Here is a 23,226-nt window from a genome sequence, read left to right as displayed (position 1 = left end):
CAACGGCTCAGCCGCGAAGTGGTAGTCCACACAAGCTCACAGAACGGAACCGCCGTGTGCTAAAGCACATATAATATTTACGCGCTATGTCCTCAGGTACAACACTCACTACGCTACAGCATACAATGACATTCTAGATGATTCTGTGCTTCCAACGTTGTGGCAACAGTTTGGGGAACGCCTTTTCCTGTTTCAGCATGACAATGTCCCCGTGCACAAAGTGTGGTCCATACAGAAATGGTTTGTTGAGATCAGTGTGGAAGAACTTGACTGGCCGACTGCGAGCCAGGCCTAATCACCCAACATCAGTGCCTGACCTCACGAATGCTCTTGTGGCTGAATGGAAGCAAGTCCCCTCAGCATGTTCCAACATCTACTGTAGTGGAAAGCCTTCCCAGAAGAGGGGAGGCTGTTATAGCTGCAAAGGGGGACCAACTCCATATTGATGCCCATGATTTTTTGACAAGCTGGTGTCCACATTGTTTGGTCATGTAGTGTACATGTTCCACGATTAGCATTGTCTCCCATTTGGATGACTTGTGATAATACTTTTGGTCATGTAGTGTAAATTCAGAGGTGAATAGTTCCATTAGGACACTGGGCAGATAAAAAGGAAGTAAATTCCCCCTTCTCATTCTGTTGTGCAGTTTAGCATGTAAATCTTGGTGGGGCAAAAAATAAATATGTGGCAGCAAAGCCACTACTCAACACAACACTAAACAATACATGAATTGAGCTTGAATGGTGGCAAACGGTGTCCACAAACTGTTAGGACCTACGTAAAGCTGTCCCAACACCTTACCACTGCTACACCTGGCTATCAGTGGAGCCTTGTCTGGCAGCGAAACAGTTCAAACTGTTGGGACCTACATAAAGCTGTCCCAACGCCTTACCACTGCTACACCTGGCTATCAGTGGAGCCTTGTCTGGATGCAAAACAGTTCATTCGACCTCATTTACTGCCTTTTAAAAAACATAGCTGATATGCTATGTTAACCAAAAGTGGTTTCTACTGACAATTGAGATGTACAAACTATGTCTTATCCGCTCGTCATCCCCTTATGCCAATCTGTCATTTTGATTAAGACATTAATGAGCAAGCTAGGACAGATGTAGTCAATGTAACAATTTTCAGCACTTTTGAAATGTACAGCGACAGAATTCAGAACATGGGCTATTCTTCCTGTACAATATTCAATGATGACATTTCTCTAAAACAGGCTATAGGCTACATGTGCACCACCAAGTTAGAACAGTAGGCTAAATGATGAGGGGAAAAGGGACCAAATTATTAGAGTGAGGCACATGGGCTACTAACAGCTTACTACACAATATACACTTAGTATTACTTTCTTAGCTACAGTATACATTCTCCCTGGTATTTTACATCATTTATGCAGCAGCATACAATACATTTTTGGGCTCACCTTGTGCTGTGCTCAGTTGAACAGGAAGGTGTCGCTTTTATCATCATACTTTGTCATAAGTCTGGCATTCTCTGGATTTATGGTGCTCTCAAGACAACTGGGAACTTGAGAAAGAAAAAACAAGGTTGAATCATGACGTCAGTGATCTTCAGGTCGGAGCTCTCGAAAGAGGCCAGAGTTCCCGACTTGGAATTCTGAGTTGGATGACCGTTTTCCCAGTCGGAGCGCGTCGTTTTTTTTCAGAGTTCCCAGTTGTCTTGAACTCACTGAAGTCTGAGATTTCCCATTTCTGTGTTCCCAGTTGTCTTGAACTCACTGAAGTCTGAGATTTCCCATTTCTGAGTTCCCCGTTGTCTTGAATTCACTGAAGTCTGAGATTTCCCATTTCTGAGTTCCCAGTTGTCTTGAACTCACTGAAGTCTGAGATTTCCCATTTCTGAGTTCCCCGTTGTCTTGAACTCACTGAAGTCTGAGATTTCCCATTTCTGAGTTCCCAGTTGTCTTGAACTCACTGAAGTCTGAGATTTCCCATTTCTGAGTTCCCAGTTGTCTTGAACTCACTGAAGTCTGAGATTTCCCATTTCTGAGTTCCCAGTTGTCTTGAACTCACTGAAGTCTGAGATTTCCCATTTCTGAGTTCCCAGTTGTCTTGAACTCACTGAAGTCTGAGATTTCCCAGTTCTGAGTTCCCCGTTGTCTTGAACTCACTGAAGTCTGAGATTTCCCAGTTCTGAGTTCCCAGTTGTCTTGAACTCACTGAAGTCTGAGATTTCCCATTTCTGAGTTCCCAGTTGTCTTGAATTCACTGAAGTCTGAGATTTCCCATTTCTGAGTTCCCCGTTGTCTTGAACTCACTGAAGTCTGAGATTTCCCATTTCTGAGTTCCCCGTTGTCTTGAATTCACTGAAGTCTGAGATTTCCCATTTCTGAGTTCCCAGTTGTCTTGAACTCACTGAAGTCTGAGATTTCCCATTTCTGAGTTCCCCATTGTCTTGAACTCACTGAAGTCTGAGATTTCCCATTTCTGAGTTCCCAGTTGTCTTGAACTCACTGAAGTCTGAGATTTCCCATTTCTGAGTTCCCAGTTGTCTTGAACTCACTGAAGTCTGAGATTTCCCATTTCTGTGTTCCCAGTTGTCTTGAACTCACTGAAGTCTGAGATTTCCCATTTCTGAGTTCCCAGTTGTCTTGAACTCACTGAAGTCTGAGATTTCCCAGTTCTGAGTTCCCCGTTGTCTTGAACTCACTGAAGTCTGAGATTTCCCATTTCTGAGTTCCCCGTTGTCTTGAACTCACTGAAGTCTGAGATTTCCCAGTTCTGAGTTCCCAGTTGTCTTGAACTCACTGAAGTCTGAGATTTCCCATTTCTGAGTTCCCAGTTGTCTTGAACTCACTGAAGTCTGAGATTTCCCATTTCTGAGTTCCCAGTTGTCTTGAACTCACTGAAGTCTGAGATTTCCCATTTCTGAGTTCCCCGTTGTCTTGAACTCACTGAAGTCTGAGATTTCCCATTTCTGTGTTCCCAGTTGTCTTGAACTCACTGAAGTCTGAGATTTCCCATTTCTGAGTTCCCAGTTGTCTTGAACTCACTGAAGTCTGAGATTTCCCATTTCTGAGTTCCCCGTTGTCTTGAACTCACTGAAGTCTGAGATTTCCCATTTCTGAGTTCCCAGTTGTCTTGAACTCACTGAAGTCTGAGATTTCCCATTTCTGAGTTTCCAGTTGTTTTGAAAGGTGCAGAAGTCATGCTGGATTGACAGCATGGCCAATGTTGAATGTTTATCCTTTTAAGCTTGGAAAAGAGACACTTGGACCACAGGCCCACTCCACTGAATAGCAGGCTAGTGACTGCTTTGCAATGCTTGCAGTTAGCCACTGATTCCTACCAAACCACTCGTTGTTGAATTTGCGATTTCGAGCTTGTGTAATGTTTATGTCCAATGGCCGATGAGCACCGTAACGGTTTATCTATAGTTCCTCTAAGAAATGGCGGCAGGTGGCCTAGTGGTTAAAGAATTGGGCCAGTAACTGAAAGGTGGCTGGATCGAATCCCCTAGCTAACAAGGGAAAAATCTGTCATTTTACTCCTGAACAAGGCAGTTAACCCCCTGTTCCCCGGTAGGCCGTCATTGTAAATAAGAATTTGTTCTTAACTGACTTGCCTAGTTTAATAATTGTTGACTTGATTCATTATGATGACTGATTTTGAAAGTAAGATTTAGAAAGTATGATTTTGACATGATCAGCCCAATCAAAGCTACTGTAGATAGAATGGGATTTGATGTAATTTTTATCTGTGGCCAATGACCTTGAGCGTTCTTCGATGGGCTATTCTTTTTTTATTTTTTTTTTTTTAGTTTGTTTATTGGATTCTCAACACCAGCATTTCCAAGATAATTGCACTTGTAAGTTATTTGTTAGTAACATAAAACACATCAAAGACAACAATACAGCAAAACAAAGAGTCAGACAGACCTACAGTGAGGGAAAAAAGTATTTGATCCCCTGCTGATTTTGTACGTTTGCCCACTTACAAAGAAATGATCAGTCTATAATTTTAATGGTAGGTTAATTTGAACATGGAGAGACAGAATAACAACAAAAAAATCCAGAAAAACACATGTCAAAAATGTTATAAAATGATTTGCATTTTAATGAGGGAAATAAGTATTTGACCCCTCTGCAAAACATGACTTAGTACTTGGTGGCAAAACCCTTGTTGGCAATCACAGAGGTCAGACGATTTTTGTAGTTGGCCACCAGGTTTGCACACATCTCAGGAGGGATTTTGTCCCACTCCTCTTTGCAGATCTTCTCCAAGTCATTAAGGTTTCGAGGCTGACGTTTGGCAACTCGAACCTTCAGCTCCCTCCACAGATTTTCTATGGGATAAAGGTCTGGAGACTGGCTAGGCCACTCCAGGACCATAATGTGCTTCTTCTTGAGCCACTCCTTTGTTGCCTTGGCCGTGTGTTTTGGGTCATTCTCATGCTGGAATACCCATCCACGACCCATTTTCAATGCCCTGGCTGAGGGAAGGAGGTTCTCACCCAAGATTTGACAGTACATGGCCCCGTCAAATGATGCGGTGAAGTTGTCCTGTCCCCTTAGCAGAAAAACACCCCCAAAGCATAATGTTTCCTCCTCCATGTTTGACGGTGGAGATGGTGTTCTTGGGGTCATAGGCAGCATTCCTCCTCCTCCAAACACGGCGAGTTGAGTTGATGCCAAAGAGCTCCATTTTGGTCTCATCTGACCACAACACTTTCACCAGTTGTCCTCTGAATCATTCAGATGTTCATTGGCAAACTTCAGACGAGCATGTATATGTATTCTTGAGCAGGGGACCTTGCGGGCGCTGCAGGATTTCAGTCCTTCACGGCGTAGTATGTTACCAATTGTTTTCTTGGTGACTATGGTCCCAGCTGCCTTGAGATCATTGACAAGATCCTCCCGTGTAGTTCTGGGCTGATTCCTCCCCGTTCTCATGATCATTGCAACCCCACGAGGTGAGATCTTGCCGAGGGATATTGACAGTTTTTTTGTGTTTCTTCCATTTGCGAATAATCGCACCAAATGTTGTCACCTTCTCACCAAGCTGCTTGGCGATGGTCTTGTAGCCCATTCCAGCCTTGTGTAGGTCTACAATCTTGTCCCTGACATCCTTGGAGAGCTCTTTGGTCTTGGCCATGGTGGAGAGTTTGGAATCTGATTGATTGATTGCTTCTGTGGACAGGTGTCTTTTTTATAGGTAACAAGCTGCGCTTAGGAGCACTCCCTTTAAGAGTGTGCTCCTAATCTCAGCTCGTTACCTGTATAAAAGACACCTGGGAGCCAGAAATCTTTCTGATTGAGAGGGGGTCAAATACTTATTTCCCTCATTAAAATGCAAATCAAATTATAACATTTTTGACATGTGTTTTTCTCTATATTTTTGTTGTTATTCTGTCTCTCACTGTTCAAATAAACCTACCATTAAAATTATAGACTTATCATTTCTTTGTCAGTGGGCAAATGTACAAAATCAGCAGGGGATCAAATACTTTTTCCCCCTACTGTATAACCAAAAAAAACAAAGACAAAAAATATATATCTTTTGATATAGTTGTTACAGGTCAACTAGCACAGATAATACAGTCCTCCTAAACATCCGAGATGCTGTGTATACACATATCAGGTCTCTTACATCACCGATCTATAAATATACATCACTCTGGGACTGCAGGGAAATGTAGTCATTTAACATAAGAAAGAAGGGGAGCCCATATTGCACAGAATTTATCTATAGACCCATTGAGTGTGTGTGTTAATTTCTTCCAACTTTATGTAATTCAAAACATATTTAATCCAAACAGCATGAGACGCTGGTGCAGAGGATTTCCATCTCAGTAAAATTAATCATCTCATTAAACAAAGTGACGAAGGCAATTACATCCTTATTCATTTTGGTCAGTTGTAATGTGGGTAAGGAAACCCCAAATAATGTGTATAAAGGGTCTGGTTTGATCTGTGTGCCGCTTAATTCTTGGATGGGCACTTCTTATATAGCTCTATGGCATCACCCAGGGAGCTTGAATTTTTTTGCTCTGCCTGTAGATTTTGCGGTGACGTAGTGTCCCCATGAGTGACAGAACGTTGAGCCAATCACAGCGCAACTAGACAACATTATGAACCCCTACGCTCTGTATTTTCCGCTGGCTTCCCCACCACCACAGAAATCACTGAGCTACGATGAAACTCTGGAGCATTTTGGAGCTGCCTTACTCATGAAAGCAAAAAAGAGACCATGTTTGTATGCGACTTTATTAATTCAAATATATATATATTTTTTACATTGTTTGCAAACTGATATGTGACATGTATTAATGCCAAAATAACATGCAAAACAGGCTACAACAAAAGAATAGATATAATGTGAGAGTTCAGTGACCAGCCGGAGGAAGATGACAGCACCCTCCTCAGGGGATAGGTACTCGGTGTAAAACCAATTAGTACAAACCTTGGCCCACTAATTGCTTTGTGTCTTCCTCTATATAGGTGTGCCAGGAGATGAGCTGAGGGAGAATGGGGAATAGAGACGGGGACCTGGGAGGACGTCAGATTTTCCGATCTCAGAGAAAGCTTTGTTTACTGGGGCACCTTGTCTCTCTGTTGACCAAGGCAGGCTTTAGGTAGAGAGAAGTGTTCTTCCTGTAACTATTATGTGTAGACAATAGTCGAAAGACAGGAGTAGTTGTTTTTTGCTTCCCATTTTTGGCAACTGCCTTTTGGTCAAAGGCTTAGTTTATGTTTATTTGTTTTGTTACACGGGTGTTTGGATGTTACACTGTACTGGAGTTATTTTGTCGGGCGAAAGAAAGCCTGTTTAGTAAACTTTCACAAGAAAAGGAATCGCAACCACTGCCTCTGGTCTGTTCATGTTGTGTCTCCTGCCTGTGTTAGGGGGTTTCGGACAACTGATGAAGAATGCGGGCATCTTGAGGCAAGACCACAAGCTTTCCCCTTTCCGGTGGCTTTGATGTTAAATTTTATCTTTTGGAAGCCCGCTACACCCGCTGATAGGCATGAGTGAAGAATTGCTACGTCAACGGCCTGCGCCATTGCCCAACAGGAGACCTTAGACCTCCTCAGGTCTGAAATAGCAGACCGCCCGTTTCCCAGGGAACGTGGGATGCCCAATGTCAACGCTCTGATTCCACGTCTGACGGAGGACGACAATGTGGAGGCGCATCTCCTGCCGTTCGAACGAACGGCACAGAGAGAGAGATGGCCTCAGGACAACTGGGCGGGCCTCCTGGCTCCCCTGCTCACAGGCAAAGCCCAGGCAGTGTACTATGACATTGAAGAAGGGGCTGCCGCGGATTACGCACGTCTGAAGGTGGAGATTCAGGCCCGCTATCAGCTGAACCCCAGAGACCGGGCCGGAGATTTCATGACTGGAATTACGCCGAAGAAGAGTCACCAAAGGGCCAGCTCTACCAACTTATCAGTCTGGTAAGGGGGTGGTTATGCCCCACAAAAACCACAGCTGAAATGTTAGAAACCCTGGTCAAGTGTTTGATGGACTTACACGTCACCATGCAGAGGATAGTCGGTCAGGCAAATCCAGTTACAGTTGACCACCTAGTTCAGTGCATCGAGTTGTACTTGTCTACTAAAAGCCTTGTTGCCGTTAGCAGGGGCGAGATGACAACTGGTGGCATGCCCCATGGCTAGCAGGAGGGTCGACAAGGCCAGCACCTAGCCCCATAGTCCCCATAGTCAAAACTTTTAGTAAGGCCACGCCTCAGGACCCTATACAGTGTTTCACGTGCAACACATATGGTCATATGGCTAGACACTGCCCCAGTGTAGACGTCCCTATGCCCACTGTATCATCAGCCACCCCCCGTGACCAGGTGGAATGTCCCGTGCCACAGGTATGTTGGCATGTGCAGCTGGCCCCGGCTCGGAGTGCGTCAGTGCGCATAAGAGGGGCGGTCTGGGAGGCCTTCCTAGATTCGGGAAGCAGTGTGTCTCTGGTACAGGAGGTGGTCCTGGCCAACCGCTGTAGCCTGCATCCACGGGCAAAGCAAACGCTACCCCACAGCCCGAGTCAGCTTCCATACCCCTGCCGGTAAGACCACCCTGAGCGTTGGGGTTGTTCCCCAAATGAAGGTACCAGTGCTACTGGGGAGGACCTGCCCCCTGTTCGAGCTTCTGTGGAGGAAGACGGGCCGAGGGAGTGGCCCCGATCGAGCACAGAGATTGAACAACTCTAATCGCCAGGCACTGGCACACTCAGAGCCCACCCGGAGGGGAAGGGACGAGATGAGACTAAGGAGGTGTTGCAGGGCTACCGGGATTCCTCGTCAGATCAGGGGGGTAAGGATACTCCCCTGATGACTGTCTGAGGCACCTGTTCCAAAAGACCACGGAGGAAGACACCTGGAGGGGGTTCGAGAGCGACAAGTCCACAAGCTCCAGAGGGAGCAGTTACGCCAGGTGTTTCAGGAGTCATCGAGGGAGAGCACCCTGAGGGAGTTTGGCACGGAGTCATCCGACCTGACCAGGAGCACCCCCTCCCTCACCCCAGCATGCACAACTTCCCCGTCGGAAGAACTAATGGGCCAAGTCGGAACCGCCCAACACCATGAACCCGACCTTCACCAGGCGATGCGAAAGGTGAAGAGGATAGATGGGAAGAATATCTGCTCGGAAGTTGAGTTAACTACTCTTATTACGCCATCAAGCGGGGTCTCTTGTACTGGGTGGCCAAACGTAGAGGGGTAGAACAGGAACTGCTAATGGTGCCCCATTCATACAGAGATGTGGTGTTACACATGGCCCATACACTAGCGGGCCACCACGCCCAGGAGATCACCACGAAGTGGGGCATTTCTATTGGCATGGGTTTACCCAGATGTCGCTAAGTATTGCAAATCTTGTGACACCTGCCAACGCACTGCTCCCAAGCGAACATACCGTAACCCTCTTATCCCTCTCCCAATTATACAGACCCCGTTTGAGCACATAGCCATGGACCTGGTGAGACCACTTCCGGACCCCTTCCGCATTCGGCGTGCAGACATGAGTACATCTTGGTGGTGGACTATGCGATGAAGTTCCCAGAGGCTATTCGTCTGAGGACGATGGAAACCCTGCCAGTACCTTACCCTCATCGAACACATCACATTCATGAAGGATAAAATGGCAGCGATATGGCCGGGGGTGAGGGAACACATGGCCAAAGTGCAGGAAACCCAAGCCTGGGCGTACAATAGAAAGGCCCAGCCGCGACAGTTCCACCCAGGAGATAAGGTACTCGTCCTCGTCCCCAAGCCGGAACACCAGCTCCAGGCTCGGTGGCATGGCCAATATGTGGTGACAGAGCAAGTCTCCCCGATAAACCACAGGGTGAGTAGTTCAGGATGACAGCGCCCTCAGCAGATATACCACATCAGCCTGTTGAAAGCCTATGTGGAATGAGAGGTGCAGGTGCTGAAGGAACTTAAGGCAGACGGAGATGAACGACTGACAGAAAAGGTGCCTTTTGGCCCCACTCTTACGGCTCAGCAGGCGCGAGACCTTGGAAGGGTTGTCCACCACAACCAACAGGTCTTCTCCCCCTTCCGGGGCAGACCTTGCTCTGCCACCGCTTAGCCACAGAGCCAGGGAAGAAGGTTAATCTCCAACCATACAGGGTACCAGAACCACGCCGGGAGCTGGTACGGAAAGAAGGGAGGAAGATGTTGAAGATGAGGTCATCAAGCCATCCACCAGTGAATGGTCAAGCCCTATCATGCTGGTGCTGAAACCCAATGGGTCTATTCACTTCTGCAACGATTTCCAAGCCCTCAACGCCATCTCCAGGTTCGACGCCTACCCCATTCCCGAGGATCGATGAGCTGATCGAGCTGCTTGGGAAGCACGCTATATATCGACACTTGACCTCACAAAGGGGTACTGGCAGATGCCTCTGGTCCCCGAAGACCGCCACAAAACCTCCTTTGCCACTCCTCCATATGGGCTATTTCAGTACATTTGCCTCCCCTTCGGCTTGCACGGCGCGGCCACCAACTTCCAGAGGCTTATTAGACATGCAGTTACATCCTCAACAGGCCTTCGCTGCTGATGACATTGTAATACACAGTGAGGACTGGGAGGACCACCTCCGCCAGCTGCACTCTGTGCTGGCCAGCCTGGAGGCTGCCGGCCTGACAGCTAACCCAAAGAAGTGCCACCTGGGACTGAACGAGGCTGAATAGCTCGGTTACACCATTGGCAGCGGTCTGATCAAACCACAAGTGGAGAGGACCCGGGCCATCCGGGAGTGGCCGCGGCCCTGGGACAAGAAGGGAGTCCGCTCCTTCCTGGGCCTAACGGGTTACTACAGGCGGTTCATCCCAAGCTACGACACCGTTGCCACCCCACTGACCAACATGACAAAGAAGAGAAGCCCGGTGAGTTTGGTATGGACATCTGAAGCCGATGGGGCATTCCTCCACCTCAAAGACACTCTGCTCGGAACGGGTGTTGAGAGCCCCAGATTTCCAGCAGCCCTTCACTGTCCACACCGATGTCTCCAGCACCGGCTTGGGGGCTGTACTGTCCCAAGGGGACGAGGTGGAGGAACTTCCCGTCCTATACGTAAGCCGCAAGCTGTCCTACCGGGAGCGGAAGTACGCGACAATGGAGAGGGAGGCACTGGTAATTAAGTGGGCCCTAGCATACTTGAGGTACTATCTCCTTGGGAGGCGATTCCGGCTGGTCACGGATCATGCGCCCCTCCAGTGGTTAGCGGGTAAGCGAGACACGAACAGCCGAATAACAAGATGCTTCCTGTTGCTCCAATCATTTTAATTTCCAGGAGGTTCACCGATTTGGGGAGAGCACACAGCAATGCAGACGTACTATCCCGTCGAGACCCTGAGGTCTCATCTGGCGCACGCCCCTCTGGGTTGATCTTGGGAGGGAAGGCATGTGAGAGTTCAGTCACCAGCCAGAGGAAGAAGACACGACAGCACCCTCCTCAAGGGATAGATACTTGGTGTAAAGCAAATTAGTACACATCTGGGCCTACTAATTGCTTTGTGTCTTCCTCTATATAGGTTTGCCAGGAGAGGAGCTGAGGGAGAATAGAGACGGGGACCTGGGAGGACGTCAGATTTTCCTATCTCAGAGAAAGCTTTGTTTACTGGGGCACCTTGGCTCTCTGTTAACTTAGGCATGCTTTAGGTAGAGCGACGCGTTCCTCCTGTAACTATTATGTGTAGTCGATAGTTGATATTGAGATGTGTCTTTTAATTGAACTCTGTGAAGCATTTATTTGGGCTGCAATTTCTGAGGCTGGTAACTTCAATGAACTTTTCCTCTGCAACAGAGGTAACTCTGAGTCTTCCTTCCTTGTAGCGGTCCTCGTGAGAGCCAGTTTGATCATAGAGCTTAACCTGTTGAGGACAGACGTTCCGCTAGCGGAACCCCGTTCCTCCTGCGGAACCCCTAGCCAACAGCCAATGGCATCGCACGGCGCGAAATACAAAACCAACTAAAATACCACAATTCAATTTTCTCAAACAATCAACTATTTTACACCATTTTAAAGATGACTCTCGTTAATCTAATCACATTGTCCGATTTCAAAAAGGCTTTACAGCGAAAGCAAAATATTAGATTATGTTAGGTGAGTACATAGACACAAATAATCACACAGCCATTTTCCAAGCAAGCATATATGTCACATAAACACAAACCACAGCTAAATGCAGCACTAACCTTTGATGATCTTCATCAGATGACATTCCTAGGACATTATGTTATACAATACATGCATGTTTTGTTCAATCAAGTTCATATTTATATCAAAAAACAGCTTTTTACATTAGCATGTGATGTTCAGAACTAGCATACCCACCGAAAACTTCCGGTGAATTTACTAAATTACTCATGATAAACGTTGACAAAATACATAATTATTTTAAGAATTATAGATACAGACCTCCTTTATGCAATCGCTATGTCCGATTTTAAAATAGCTTTTTGGCGAAAGCACATTTTGCAATATTCTGAGTACATAGCTCGGCCATCACGGCTAGCTATTTTGACATCCGCCAACTTCGGGGTCACCTAAACTCAGAATTACTATTAGAAAAATTGGATTACCTTTGCTGTTCTTCTTCAGAATGCACTCCCAGGACTTCTACTTCAACAACAAATGTTGTTTTGGTTCCAAATGATCCATAGTTGTATCCAAATACCTCCGTTTTGTTCGTGCGTTCAGGTCACTATCCGAAGGGTAACGCGCGAGCGCATTTCGTGACAAAAAAATTCAAAATATTCCATTACCGTACTTAGAAGCATGTCAAACGCTGTTTAAAATCAATTTTTTTATGTTATTTTTCTCGTAAAATAGCGATAATATTCCAACCGGGCAACGTTATATTCATTCAAAGACTGAAAGAAAAACATGGCGAGTTCTTGTGACCGCGTATCTCCAGTCTCACTGTCCCCAGGCTGACCACTTACAAACTCTGCTGCTGTACTTTGCCCAGAGACAGCAGACACCCCATTCCACTTTCTGGCGGCTTTAGAGAGCCATTGGGAGCCTTAGAAAGTGTCACGTTACAGCACAGATGCTGTAATGTCGATAGAGATGCAACAGAAGGACAACACATTGTCAGACAGGGAACTTCCTGTATGGAATCTTCTCAGGTTTTGGCCTGCCATATGAGTTCTGTTATACTCACAGACACCATTCAAACAGTTTTAGAAACTTTAGAGTGTTTTCTATCGAAATCTACTAATTATATGCATATTCTAGTTTCTGGGCAGGAGTAGTAACCAGATTAAATCGGGTACGTTTTTTATCCGGCCGTGACAATACTGCCCCCTATCCCAAAGAAGTGAATGGTTTTTGCAACTGCACTTGAAGAAACTTTCAAAGTTCTTTAAATGTTCCGTATTGACTGACCTTCATGTCTTAAAGTAATGGTGGACTGTCGATTCTCTTTGCTTATTTGAGCTGTACTTGCCATAATATGGACTTGGTCTTTTACCAAATAGGGCTATCTTCTCTATACCAACCCTACCTTGTCACAACACAACTGATTGGCTCAAATTAAAAAGGAAAAAAAATCCACAAATGAACTTTTATCAAGGCACACTTGTTAGTTGAAAATCATCCCAGGTGACTACCTCATGAAGCTGGTTGAGAGAATACCAAGAGTGTGCTAAGCTGTCATCAAGGCAAAAGGTGGCTACATTGAAGATTTTTTTTTCTTTGTTTAACACTTTTTTGGTTACTACAGTGAGGGAAAAAAGTATTTGATCCCCTGTTGATTTTGTACGTTTGCCCACTGACAAAGAAATGATCAGTCTATAATTCTAATGGTAGGTTCATTTGAACAGTGAGAGACAGAATAACAACAAAAAAATCCAGAAAAACGCATGTCAGAAATGTTATAAAATTTGAGGGAAATAAGTATTTGATCCCTCTGCAAAACATGACTTAGTACTTGGTGGCAGACCCTTGTTGGCAATCACAGAGGTCAGACGATTTTTGTAGTTGGCCACCAGGTTTGCACACATCTCAGGAGGGATTTTGTCCCACTCCTCTTTGCAGATCTTCTCCAAGTCATTAAGGTTTCAAGACTGAAGTTTGGCAACTCGAACCTTCAGCTCCCTCCACAGATTTTCTATGGGATTAAGGTCTGGAGACAGGCTAGACCACTCCAGGACCTTAATGTGCTTCTTCTTGAGCCACTCCTTTGTTGCCTTGGCCGTGTGTTTTGGGTCATTCTCATGCTGGAATACCCATCCACGACCCATTTTCAATGCCCTGGCTGAGGGAAGGAGGTTCTCACCCAAGATTTAACGGTACGTGGCCCCGTCCATCGTCCCTTTGATGCGGTGAAGTTGTCCTGTCCCCTTAGCAGAAAAACACCCCCAAAGCATAATGTTTCCTCCTCCATGTTTGACGGTGGGGATGGTGTTCTTGGGGTCATAGGCAGCATTCCTCCTCCTCCAAACACGGCGAGTTGAGTTGATGCCAAAGAGCTCCATTTTGGTCTCAACTGACCACAACACTTTCACCCAGTTGTCCTCTGAATCATTGAGATGTTCATTGGCAAACTTCAGACAGGCATGTATATGTGCTTTCTTGAGCAGGGGGACCTTGCGGGCGCTGCAGGATTTCAGTCCTTCACGGCGTAGTGTGTTACCAATTGTTTTCTTGGTGACTATGGTCCCAGCTGCCTTGAGATCATTGACAATATCCTCCCGTGTAGTTCTGGGCTGATTCCTCAGCGTTCTCATGATCATTGCAACTCCACGAGGTGAGATCTTGCATGGAGCCCTAGGCCGAGGGAGATTGACAGTTCTTTTGTGTTTCTTCCATTTGCGAATAATCACACCAACTGTTGTCACCTTCTCACCAAGCTGCTTGGCGATGGTCTTGTAGCCCATTCCAGCCTTGTGTAGGTCTACAATCTTGTCCCTGACATCCTTGGAGAGCTCTTTGGTCTTGGCCATGGTGGAGAGTTTGGAATCTGATTGATTGATTGCTTCTGTGGACAGGTGTCTTTTATACTGGTAACAAACTGAGATTAGGAACACTCCCTTTAAGAGTGTGCTCCTAATCTCAGCTCGTTACCTGTATAAAAGACACCTGGGAGCCAGAAATCTTTCTGATTGAGAGGGGGTCAAATACTTATTTCCCTCATTAAAATGCAAATCAATTTATAACATTTTTGACATGCGTTTTTCTGGATTTTTTTGTTGTTATTCTGTCTCTCACTGTTCACATAAACCTACCATTAAAATTATAGACTGATAATTTCTTTGTCAGTGGGCAAACGTACAAAATCAGCAGGGGATCAAATACTTTTTTCCCTCACTGTACATGATTTCATATGTGTTATTTCATAGTTTTGATGTCCTCACTGTTATTCTACAATGTAGAAAATAGTGAAAGTTAAGAAGAACCGGCTTCGACATTGAGTGTCTTCCACTGCCGAGGAGAGTGCACCACCAGTATGCCTTGTTTCACGGGGAGTCGCCCAAAACAACTACAAGTTCTTCCACGAGACCGTCATCACCCTCTTTAACCACATGGCCACCTTCATCCAACACTCCCCGCTGCCCCATCACCTCCCAGTACCTGGAGAACCTGGAGGTCCTGACCTCTCAGACCTACCTGGTGCCCCTCAACCAGAAGAACAAGCTGAGGAAAACACTAGCCCCGGTGGTGTACGTCCAGTCAGACTGCGACCCTCCGTCGGACCGGGATGCCTATGTTAGCGAGTTAATGAAGCACATCAAGGTTGATTCCTATGGACAATGCCTCCACAACAAAGACCTGCCTTCCCATCTGAGGGACTCGATTCCCATGGAGGAGCAGGCCTTCTACCAGATCCTGGCCCATTACAAATTCATTCAGGTCTTTGAGAACGCTGTCTGTGACGACTACATCACCGAGAAACTATGGAGGCCTCTCAAGCTTGGGGTGGTCCCTGTGTATTACGGGGCTCCCAATGTTCGGCAATGGCTGCCGAGCAACAGTAGTGCGGTTGTAGTCGTCCCAGACGAGCCCCCTGAAAAACTGGCTCTGGATCTAAAGAGACTAGATGAGGACGACGGGGAGTATGCCACTTATCTGGAGTGGAAGCTGAAGCGTGAAGTCTCCAACCTGGAGTTGGTAAAGGAGCTGAAGGAACGCCCATGGGGTGTCCAGGATCCGACACAGGAGAACTACATAGATGTGTTTGAGTGCATGGTGTGCAGCAGGGTGTGGGAGAACATCGACAGACAGAAAAAGGTAACATGAACTGAACTGTTTTATTTGTGACATCTAATGATACGGTTGCTCATTCCTTAGAGTACTATTTACTTGGTGTGTCAACAGTTTGACAATATGATTCGTTTGACAGTAAATAGCTGATTATAATGAATCTTAATTTGGATCCCCATTAGCTGACTCCATGATGACAACTAGTTATCCCATGGTCCATACACACAATAAAAAATACATTTGGCTTTAAATTATAAACATTACAAGACTGTAACACAATATTGTGTTAATAATAATAATAATATTCAAGGTAGTATGAAATAGACCTGCACCAGTATTGTGTTTTTCTAGTGTGCCTATATAGTAATATTTCTGCTTCCCAAACAGGGCCTTGTTCCTAAAACCTGGCAAGCAGAGGGAAACCACCTAAAGTGTCCACTTCCGAGGGTATTTGACTTTGCTTCAGACCCTAGAAACCGGACATCTTTGCGAGAAATTTGGACGGCCAGTTACGAGCAGTCCAAGAAAGAGGCTAGGGCATTGCGTCACTTTCCTGAGAGGAACAGGAATTTCACTGTGGCGCAGTACTGGAAGGAGGTATTCACTGACTAAAACGCTATAATTCACATAGAAATGTCCCTTGCTGAAATACAGTATCATTTTTGTACCCAGTGCTTTGGTGATGGTTTGTCAAAGTTTGATCAATATCTTTAATATTTAAATTTTTTATTTTACCTTTATTTAACTAGGCAAGTCAGTTAGGAACAAATTCTTATTTTCAATGACAACCTAGGAACAGTGGGTTAACTGCCTTGTTCAGGGGCAGAACGACAGACCTGCCTTCCCATCTGAGGGACTCGACCTTGTCAGCTCGGGGATTCGATCTTGCAATCTTTCGGTTACTAGTCCAATGCTCTAACCACTAGGCCACGCTGCCGCAAAAGATAGCTATTGCTATATCAACCATAGTTTTGACATCCAAATTGCATCAAGAGTAGCCCGAGGCAGAGCACTTTGAGGAAACAGTTCAGTTGGGTCGTTATTTCACTGAAGCCATGAAATGTGAGTTATAATGAAAGTGAGAAAATGTCAATTTACCATACTGCTTTTATCTTTGTTTTACAGTAACTTTGTATTGCATTTTTAAACTCTAATAAAACGGTCATAAGAAAACATTTAATTTCCATGTTTTATTCTGAACAAAAATAGTAACACAACACGCAACAATTTCGAAGATTTTACTGAGTTACATGGTGGATGGATTATCTTGGCAAGGAGAAATGCTCACAAACAGGGTTGTAAACAAATTTGTGCAGATAAATAAGCTGTTTATACGTATGGGCTATTTCTGGAATCTTTTTATTTCAGCTCATGAAACATGGGACCAACACTTTAAATGTTGCGTTTAAATTTTTGTTCAGTTTATTGAATAAGCAGAAAGTACATCTTATTAATGTACAGCATAATGGAAGCAAAATTAACAACATTTTACAATATTAATATTTCAGTAATTTCAAATGAATGGTTAACTAAAACTTAAAGTAATTTATTGAATGATATACACATTGTGTGAAATGGTAACTGTGTGTGCATGCCTGAGCCTTTCTCTCCCTAGTCTAATGCAATGTACTATTTTACCAAAAACATCAATCTTCAGACCATCACCATAGATGGTCCTTTTTCAACAGAAGTACAGAGAGAGGACATGATCATCCTATTTCTCACAGATCCCTTTATTTTTAATGGAATACGTCTCATCATTCCACCACCCTTGACTGGTTGGACGATATACAAACTCCCCACAGTCCTGGTCTATTCCATTGTTGCTGTTGGGCTGCCCTTTCCCCCAATTCGCTGTGGTCAGTGGTGTACCATCCACCCATTTCCAGGTCCCTTCAATAACTGAGTCAGTAAGACCAATCCAGACATGATTTTTTGTTTGGTTTAATCCATTGATAAATACCTGTTCCTCTTTGCTGTTTATGATCACCAGATCAGCTCCAAACTCGTGGCATTCTTCACGGCTCTGAGACCAGGCTTTATTCTCATTGGTGATGTAGTAACAGCTGAATTCAAACTCCCTCCAGCCTTCTGGACAGCGTCTCCCTTTGATCTTCTTGTTCAGGTTTTCTTTCTCCTTCTGTAGCTGGTCTCTCGCTTTAGTCAGGTTGTTGTAACTGGTCGATTGGTTTCTCTGGTAGACAGACAGGCTTATGATTCCAGCCAGTAGGAGAACACACAGCAGCCCCAGACACACTGCAGCAGCTCTGGTGGGTCTCTTCCACCACTGGAAATATATTGCTCCTTCTCTTGGGCTGGCCCTGAAGGAACTTGCGTTGACATATGTACACTGCTCAAAAAAATAAAGGGAACACTAAAATAACACATCCTAGATCTGAATGAATGAAATAATCTTATTAAATACTTTTTTCTTTACATAGTTGAATGTGCTGACAACAAAATCACACAAAAATAATCAATGGAAATCCAATTTATCAACCCATGGAGGTCTGGATTTGGAGTCACACTCAAAATTTAAGTGGAAAACCACATTACAGGCTGATCCAACTTTGATGTAATGTCCTTAAAACAAGTCAAAATGAGGCTCAGTAGTGTGTGTGGCCTCCACGTGCCTGTATGACCTCCCTACAATGCCTGGGCATGCTCCTGATGAGGTGGCGGATGGTCTCCTGAGGGATCTCCTCCCAGACCTGGACTAAAGCATCCGCCAACTCCTGGACAGTCTGTGATGCAAGCGAGATGGAGCGAGATGGAGGATGGAGCGAGACATGGAGCGAGACATGGATGGAGCGAGACATGATGTCCCAGATGTGCTCAATTGGATTCAGGTCTGGGGAACGGGCGGGCCAGTCCATAGCATCAATGCCTTCCTCTTGCAGGAACTGCTGACACACTCCAGCCACATGAGGTCTAGCATTGTCTTGCATTAGGAGGAACCCAGGGCCAACCGCACCAGCATATGGTCTCACAAGGGGTCTGAGGATCTCATCTCGGTACCTAATGGCAGTCAGGCTACTTCTGAAATGCCACCCCACACCATGACTGACCCACCGCCAAACCGGTCATGCTGGAGGATGTTGCAGGTAGCAGAACGTTCTCCACAGCGTCTCCAGACTCTGTCACGTCTGTCACATGTGCTCAGTGTGAACCTGCTTTCATCTGTGAAGAGCACAGGGCGCCAGTGGCGAATTTGCCAATCTTGGTGTTCTCTGGCAAATGTCAAACGTCCTGCACGGTGTTGAGCTGTAAGCACAACCCCCACCTGTGGACGTCGGGCCCTCATACCACCCTCATGGAGTCTGTTTCTGACCGTTTGAGCAGACACATGCACATTTGTGGCCTGCTGGAGGTCATTTTGCAGGGCTCTGGCAGTGCTCCTCCTGCTCCTCCTTGCACAAAGGCGGAGGTAGCGGTCCTGCTGCTGGGTTGTTGCCCTCCTACGGCCTCCTCCACGTCTCCTGATGTACTGGCCTGTCTCCTGGTAGCGCCTCCATGCTCTGGACACTACGCTGACAGACACATCAAACCTTCTTGCCACAGCTCACATTGATGTGCCGTCCTGGATGAGCTGCACTACCTGAGCCACTTGTGTGGGTTGTAGACTCCGTCTCATGCTACCACTAGAGTGAAAGCACCGCCAGCATTCAAAAGTGACCAAAACATCAGCCAGGAAGCATAGGAACTGAGAAGTGGTCTGTGGTCACCACCTGCCAAACCACTCCTTTATTGGGGGTGTCTTGCTAATTGCCTATAATTTCCACCTGTTGTCTATTCCATTTGCACAACAGCATGTGCAATTTATTGTCAATCAGTGTTGCTTCCTAAGTGGACAGTTAGATTTCACAGAAGTGTGATTGACTTGGAGTTACATTGTGTTGTTTAAGTGTTCCCTTTATTTTTTTGAGCAGTGTATATTTTCATCATTGTCCATCTTGACACACTTCTGCTCAAATTCAATTAACTTCAACTGTTACTTCAGCTCTTACTGTAATTCTCGTTCTGAGTCAAGAGTCATCCTCAGTAATAGTGGACAGGAAACAGGAAATGTACAGTTCCTCAGTGAATGAAAACAGATAATTGTCTTAGAAATGCTGTTGGGTAAATATAACCACTCTCAAATTCAAAGACCGAGTCCATGAAGTCGACATGCTTGTTTTAATGTATATTTAAACAGTTGTTTATTTACTTTTTATCTTCCTCTTCAGTCATGATAGGGGTTAAACACTTCTACTAAACTCTTCAGTCATGATAGGGTTTAAACAGAAATACTACACTCTTCTGTCATGATAGGGTTTAAACAGTTCTACTAAACTCAAAGGGCCATGTTAGTCTAATGATTGTTGAACAGCAGGATTTTGTTTCTTAATATGATGTACCACTGTGTCCTTTAGAGGGAGCTATGGGGCTTTTAATGAGAGACAGATGAGCATTATATATCTTCAGATTCCATATTGGAATTTAAGCATGGATCCATTTTTAACAGCATCAAATACACTTAGGTATGAAACATAGCTAGACTGTATTGTTTTACTACAATATGTACCTATTATCTTAATCAGTAAACACATTGAATATATGGTTATTACAACCAGTGGTGGAAAAAGTACCCAATTGTGATACTTGAGTAAAAGTATAGATACCTTAATAGAAACTCAATGATACTTTACGATTTTCACTGCCGACACCCCGGTCAGCCAGGTATGCCCCCAGGTGGCGTCCCTGGGGGGGGGGGACTGTCATGCCCTGATCTGTTTCACCTGTCCTTGTGATTGTCTCATCCCCTTCCAGGTGTCGCTTGTTTTCCCCAGTGTATTTATCCCTGTGTTTCCTGTCTCTCTGTTCCAGTTCGTCTTGTCTGTTTCAAGTCAACCAGCGTGTTTTTCCCGTGCTCCTGCTTTTACTATTCTCTCTTTCTCTCCACTCTGTACCTCCTGGATCTGGGTTTGACCTTTTTATTTTGTAATTATTTTATTTCACCTTTATTTAACCAGGTAAGTTGAGAACAAGTTCTCATTTACAATTGCGACCTGGCCAAGATAAAGCAAAGCAGTTCAACAACGTACAACAACACAGAGTTACACATGGAGTAAAACAAATGTACAGTCAATAATACAGTAGAAAATAAGTCTATGTACGATGTGAGCAAATGAGGTGAGATAAGGGAGGTAAAGGCAAAAAAGTCGATGGTGGCAAAGTAAATACAATATAGCAAGTAAAACACTGGAATGGTAGATTTGTAGTAGAAGAAAGTGCAAAGTAGAAATAGAGATAATGGGGAGCAAAGGAGCAAAATAAAATAAATAAAGTAAATAAATACAGTAGGGGAAGAGGTAGCTGTTTGGGCTAAATTATAGATGGGCTATGTACAGGTGCAGTGATCTGTGAGCTGCTCTGACAGCTGGTGCTTAAAGCTAGTGAGGGAGATAAGTGTTTCCAGTTTCAGAGATTTTTGTAGTTCGTTCCAGTCATTGGCAGCAGAGAACTGGAAAAAGAGACGGCCAAAGGAGGAATTGGCTTTGGGGGTGACCAGAGAGATATACCTGCTGGAGCGCGTGCTACAGGTGGGTGCTGCTATGGTGACCAGTGAGCGGAGATAAGGGGGGACTTTACCTAGCAGGGTCTTGTAGATGACCTGGAGCCAGTGGGTTTGGCGATGATTATGAAGCGAAGGCCAGCCAACGAGAGCATACAGGTCGCAGTGGTGGGTAGTATATGGGGCTTTGGTGACAAAACGGATGGCACTGTGATAGACTGCATCCAGTTTGTTGAGTAGGGTATTGGAGGCTATTTTGTAAATGACATCGCCGAAGTCGAGGATCGGTAGGATGGTCAGTTTTACTAGGGTATATTTGGCAGCATGAGTGAAGGATGCTTTGTTGCGAAATAGGAAGCCAATTCTTGATTTAACTTTGGATTGGAGATGTTTGATGTGAGTCTGGAAGGAGAGTTTACAGTCTAACCAGACACCTAGGTATTTGTAGTTGTCCACATATTCTAAGTCAGAACCGTCCAGAGTAGTGATGCAGGACAGGCGGGCAGGTGCAGGCAGCGATCGGTTGAAGAGCATGCATTTAGTTTTACTTGTATTTAGGAGCAGTTGGAGGCCACGGAAGGAGAGTTATATGGCATTGAAGCTCATCTGGAGGGTTGTTAACACAGTGTCCAAAGAAGGGCCAGAAGTATACAGAATGGTGTCGTCTGCGTAGAGGTGGATCAGAGACTCACCAGCAGCAAGAGCGACATCATTGATGTATACAGAGAAAAGAGTTGGCCCAAGAATTGAACCCTGTGGCATAGAGACTGGGGGCATAGAGACTGCCAGAGGTCCGGACAACAGGCCCTCCGATTTGACACACTGAACTCTATCAGAGAAGTAGTTGGTGAACCAGGCGATGCAATCATTAGAGAAACCAAGGCTATTGAGTCTGCTGATGAGGATGTGGTGATTGACAGAGTCGAAAACTTTGGCCAGGTCAATGAAAACGGCAGCACAGTATTGTTTCTTATCGATGGCGGTTACGATATCGTTTAGGACCTTGAGCGTGGCTGAGGTGCACCCATGACCAGCTCTGAAACCAGATTGCATAGCGGAGAAGGTGCGGTGGGATTCGAAATGGTCGGTAATCTGTTTGTTGACTTGGCTTTCGAAGACCTTAGAAAGGCAGGGTAGGATGGATATAGGTCTATAGCAATTTGGGTCAAGAGTGTCCCCTCCTTTGAAGAGGGGGATGACAGCAGCTGCTTTCCAATCTATGGGAATCTCAGACAACACGAAAGAGAGGTTGAACAGGCTAGTAATAGGGGTTGCAATAATTTTGGCAGATAATTTTAGAAAGAAAGGGTCCAGATTGTATATCCCGGCTGATTTGTAGGGGTCCAGATTTTGCAGCTCTTTCAGAACATCAGCTGAATGGATTTGGGAGAAGGAGAAATGGGGAAGGCTTGGGCGAGTAGCTGAGGGGGGTGCAGTGCTGTTGACTGCAGTAGGGGTAGCCAGGTGGAAAGCATGGCCAGCCATAGAAAAATGCTTATTGAAATTCTCAATTATAGTGGATTTATCGGTGGTGACAGAGTTTCCTATCCTCAGTGCAGTGGGCAGTTGGGAGGAGGTGTTCTTATTCTCCATGGACTTTACAATGTCCCAGAACTTTTTTGAATTTGTGTTGCAGGAAGCAAATTTCTGCTTGAAAAAGCTAGCCTTAGCTTTTCTAACTGCCTGTATATATTGGTTTCTAACTTCCCTGAAAAGTTGCATATCACGGGGGCTGTTTGATGCTAATGCAGAACGCCATAGGATGTTTTTGTGTTGGTTAAGGGCAGTCAGGTCTGGGGAGAACCAAGGGCTATATCTGTTCCTGGTTCTAAATTCTTGAATGGGGCATGCTTATTTAAGATGGTGAGGAAGGCATTTAAAAAAAAATAACCAGGCATCCTCTACTGACAGGATGAGGTCAATATCCTTCCAGGATACCAGGGCCAGGTCGATTAGAAAGGCTTGCTCGCTGAAATGTT

The 23,226-nt window shown here is 45.2% G+C and overlaps 1 protein-coding gene and 1 pseudogene across 1 annotated transcript; one reads left to right on the top strand and one right to left on the bottom strand.

Annotated features, from left to right (window-relative positions):
• Positions 1-10,006: 10,006 nt before the first annotated feature.
• Positions 10,007-16,320, top strand: LOC106570845 (alpha-(1,3)-fucosyltransferase 10-like; annotated as a pseudogene).
• A 1,087-nt stretch (positions 16,321-17,407) lies between these two features.
• LOC123726538 (CD209 antigen-like protein C) lies at positions 17,408-19,645 on the bottom strand. The gene is made up of 2 exons (XM_045693583.1): positions 19,629-19,645; positions 17,408-18,041 (listed from the first exon to the last, which is right to left on the bottom strand). The coding sequence occupies exons 1-2, from the start codon at positions 19,643-19,645 to the stop codon at positions 17,408-17,410; spliced, it is 651 nt and encodes a 216-aa protein (XP_045549539.1).
• Between the last annotated feature and the right edge of the window lie 3,581 nt (positions 19,646-23,226).

This window comes from Salmo salar, chromosome ssa01, assembly GCF_905237065.1.
Source record: "Salmo salar chromosome ssa01, Ssal_v3.1, whole genome shotgun sequence".
NCBI classification, from domain to species: domain Eukaryota; kingdom Metazoa; phylum Chordata; class Actinopteri; order Salmoniformes; family Salmonidae; genus Salmo; species Salmo salar.
The sequence above is the reverse complement of the archived record's forward strand: the minus strand, read 5'-3'. Positions and strand labels throughout refer to the sequence as shown.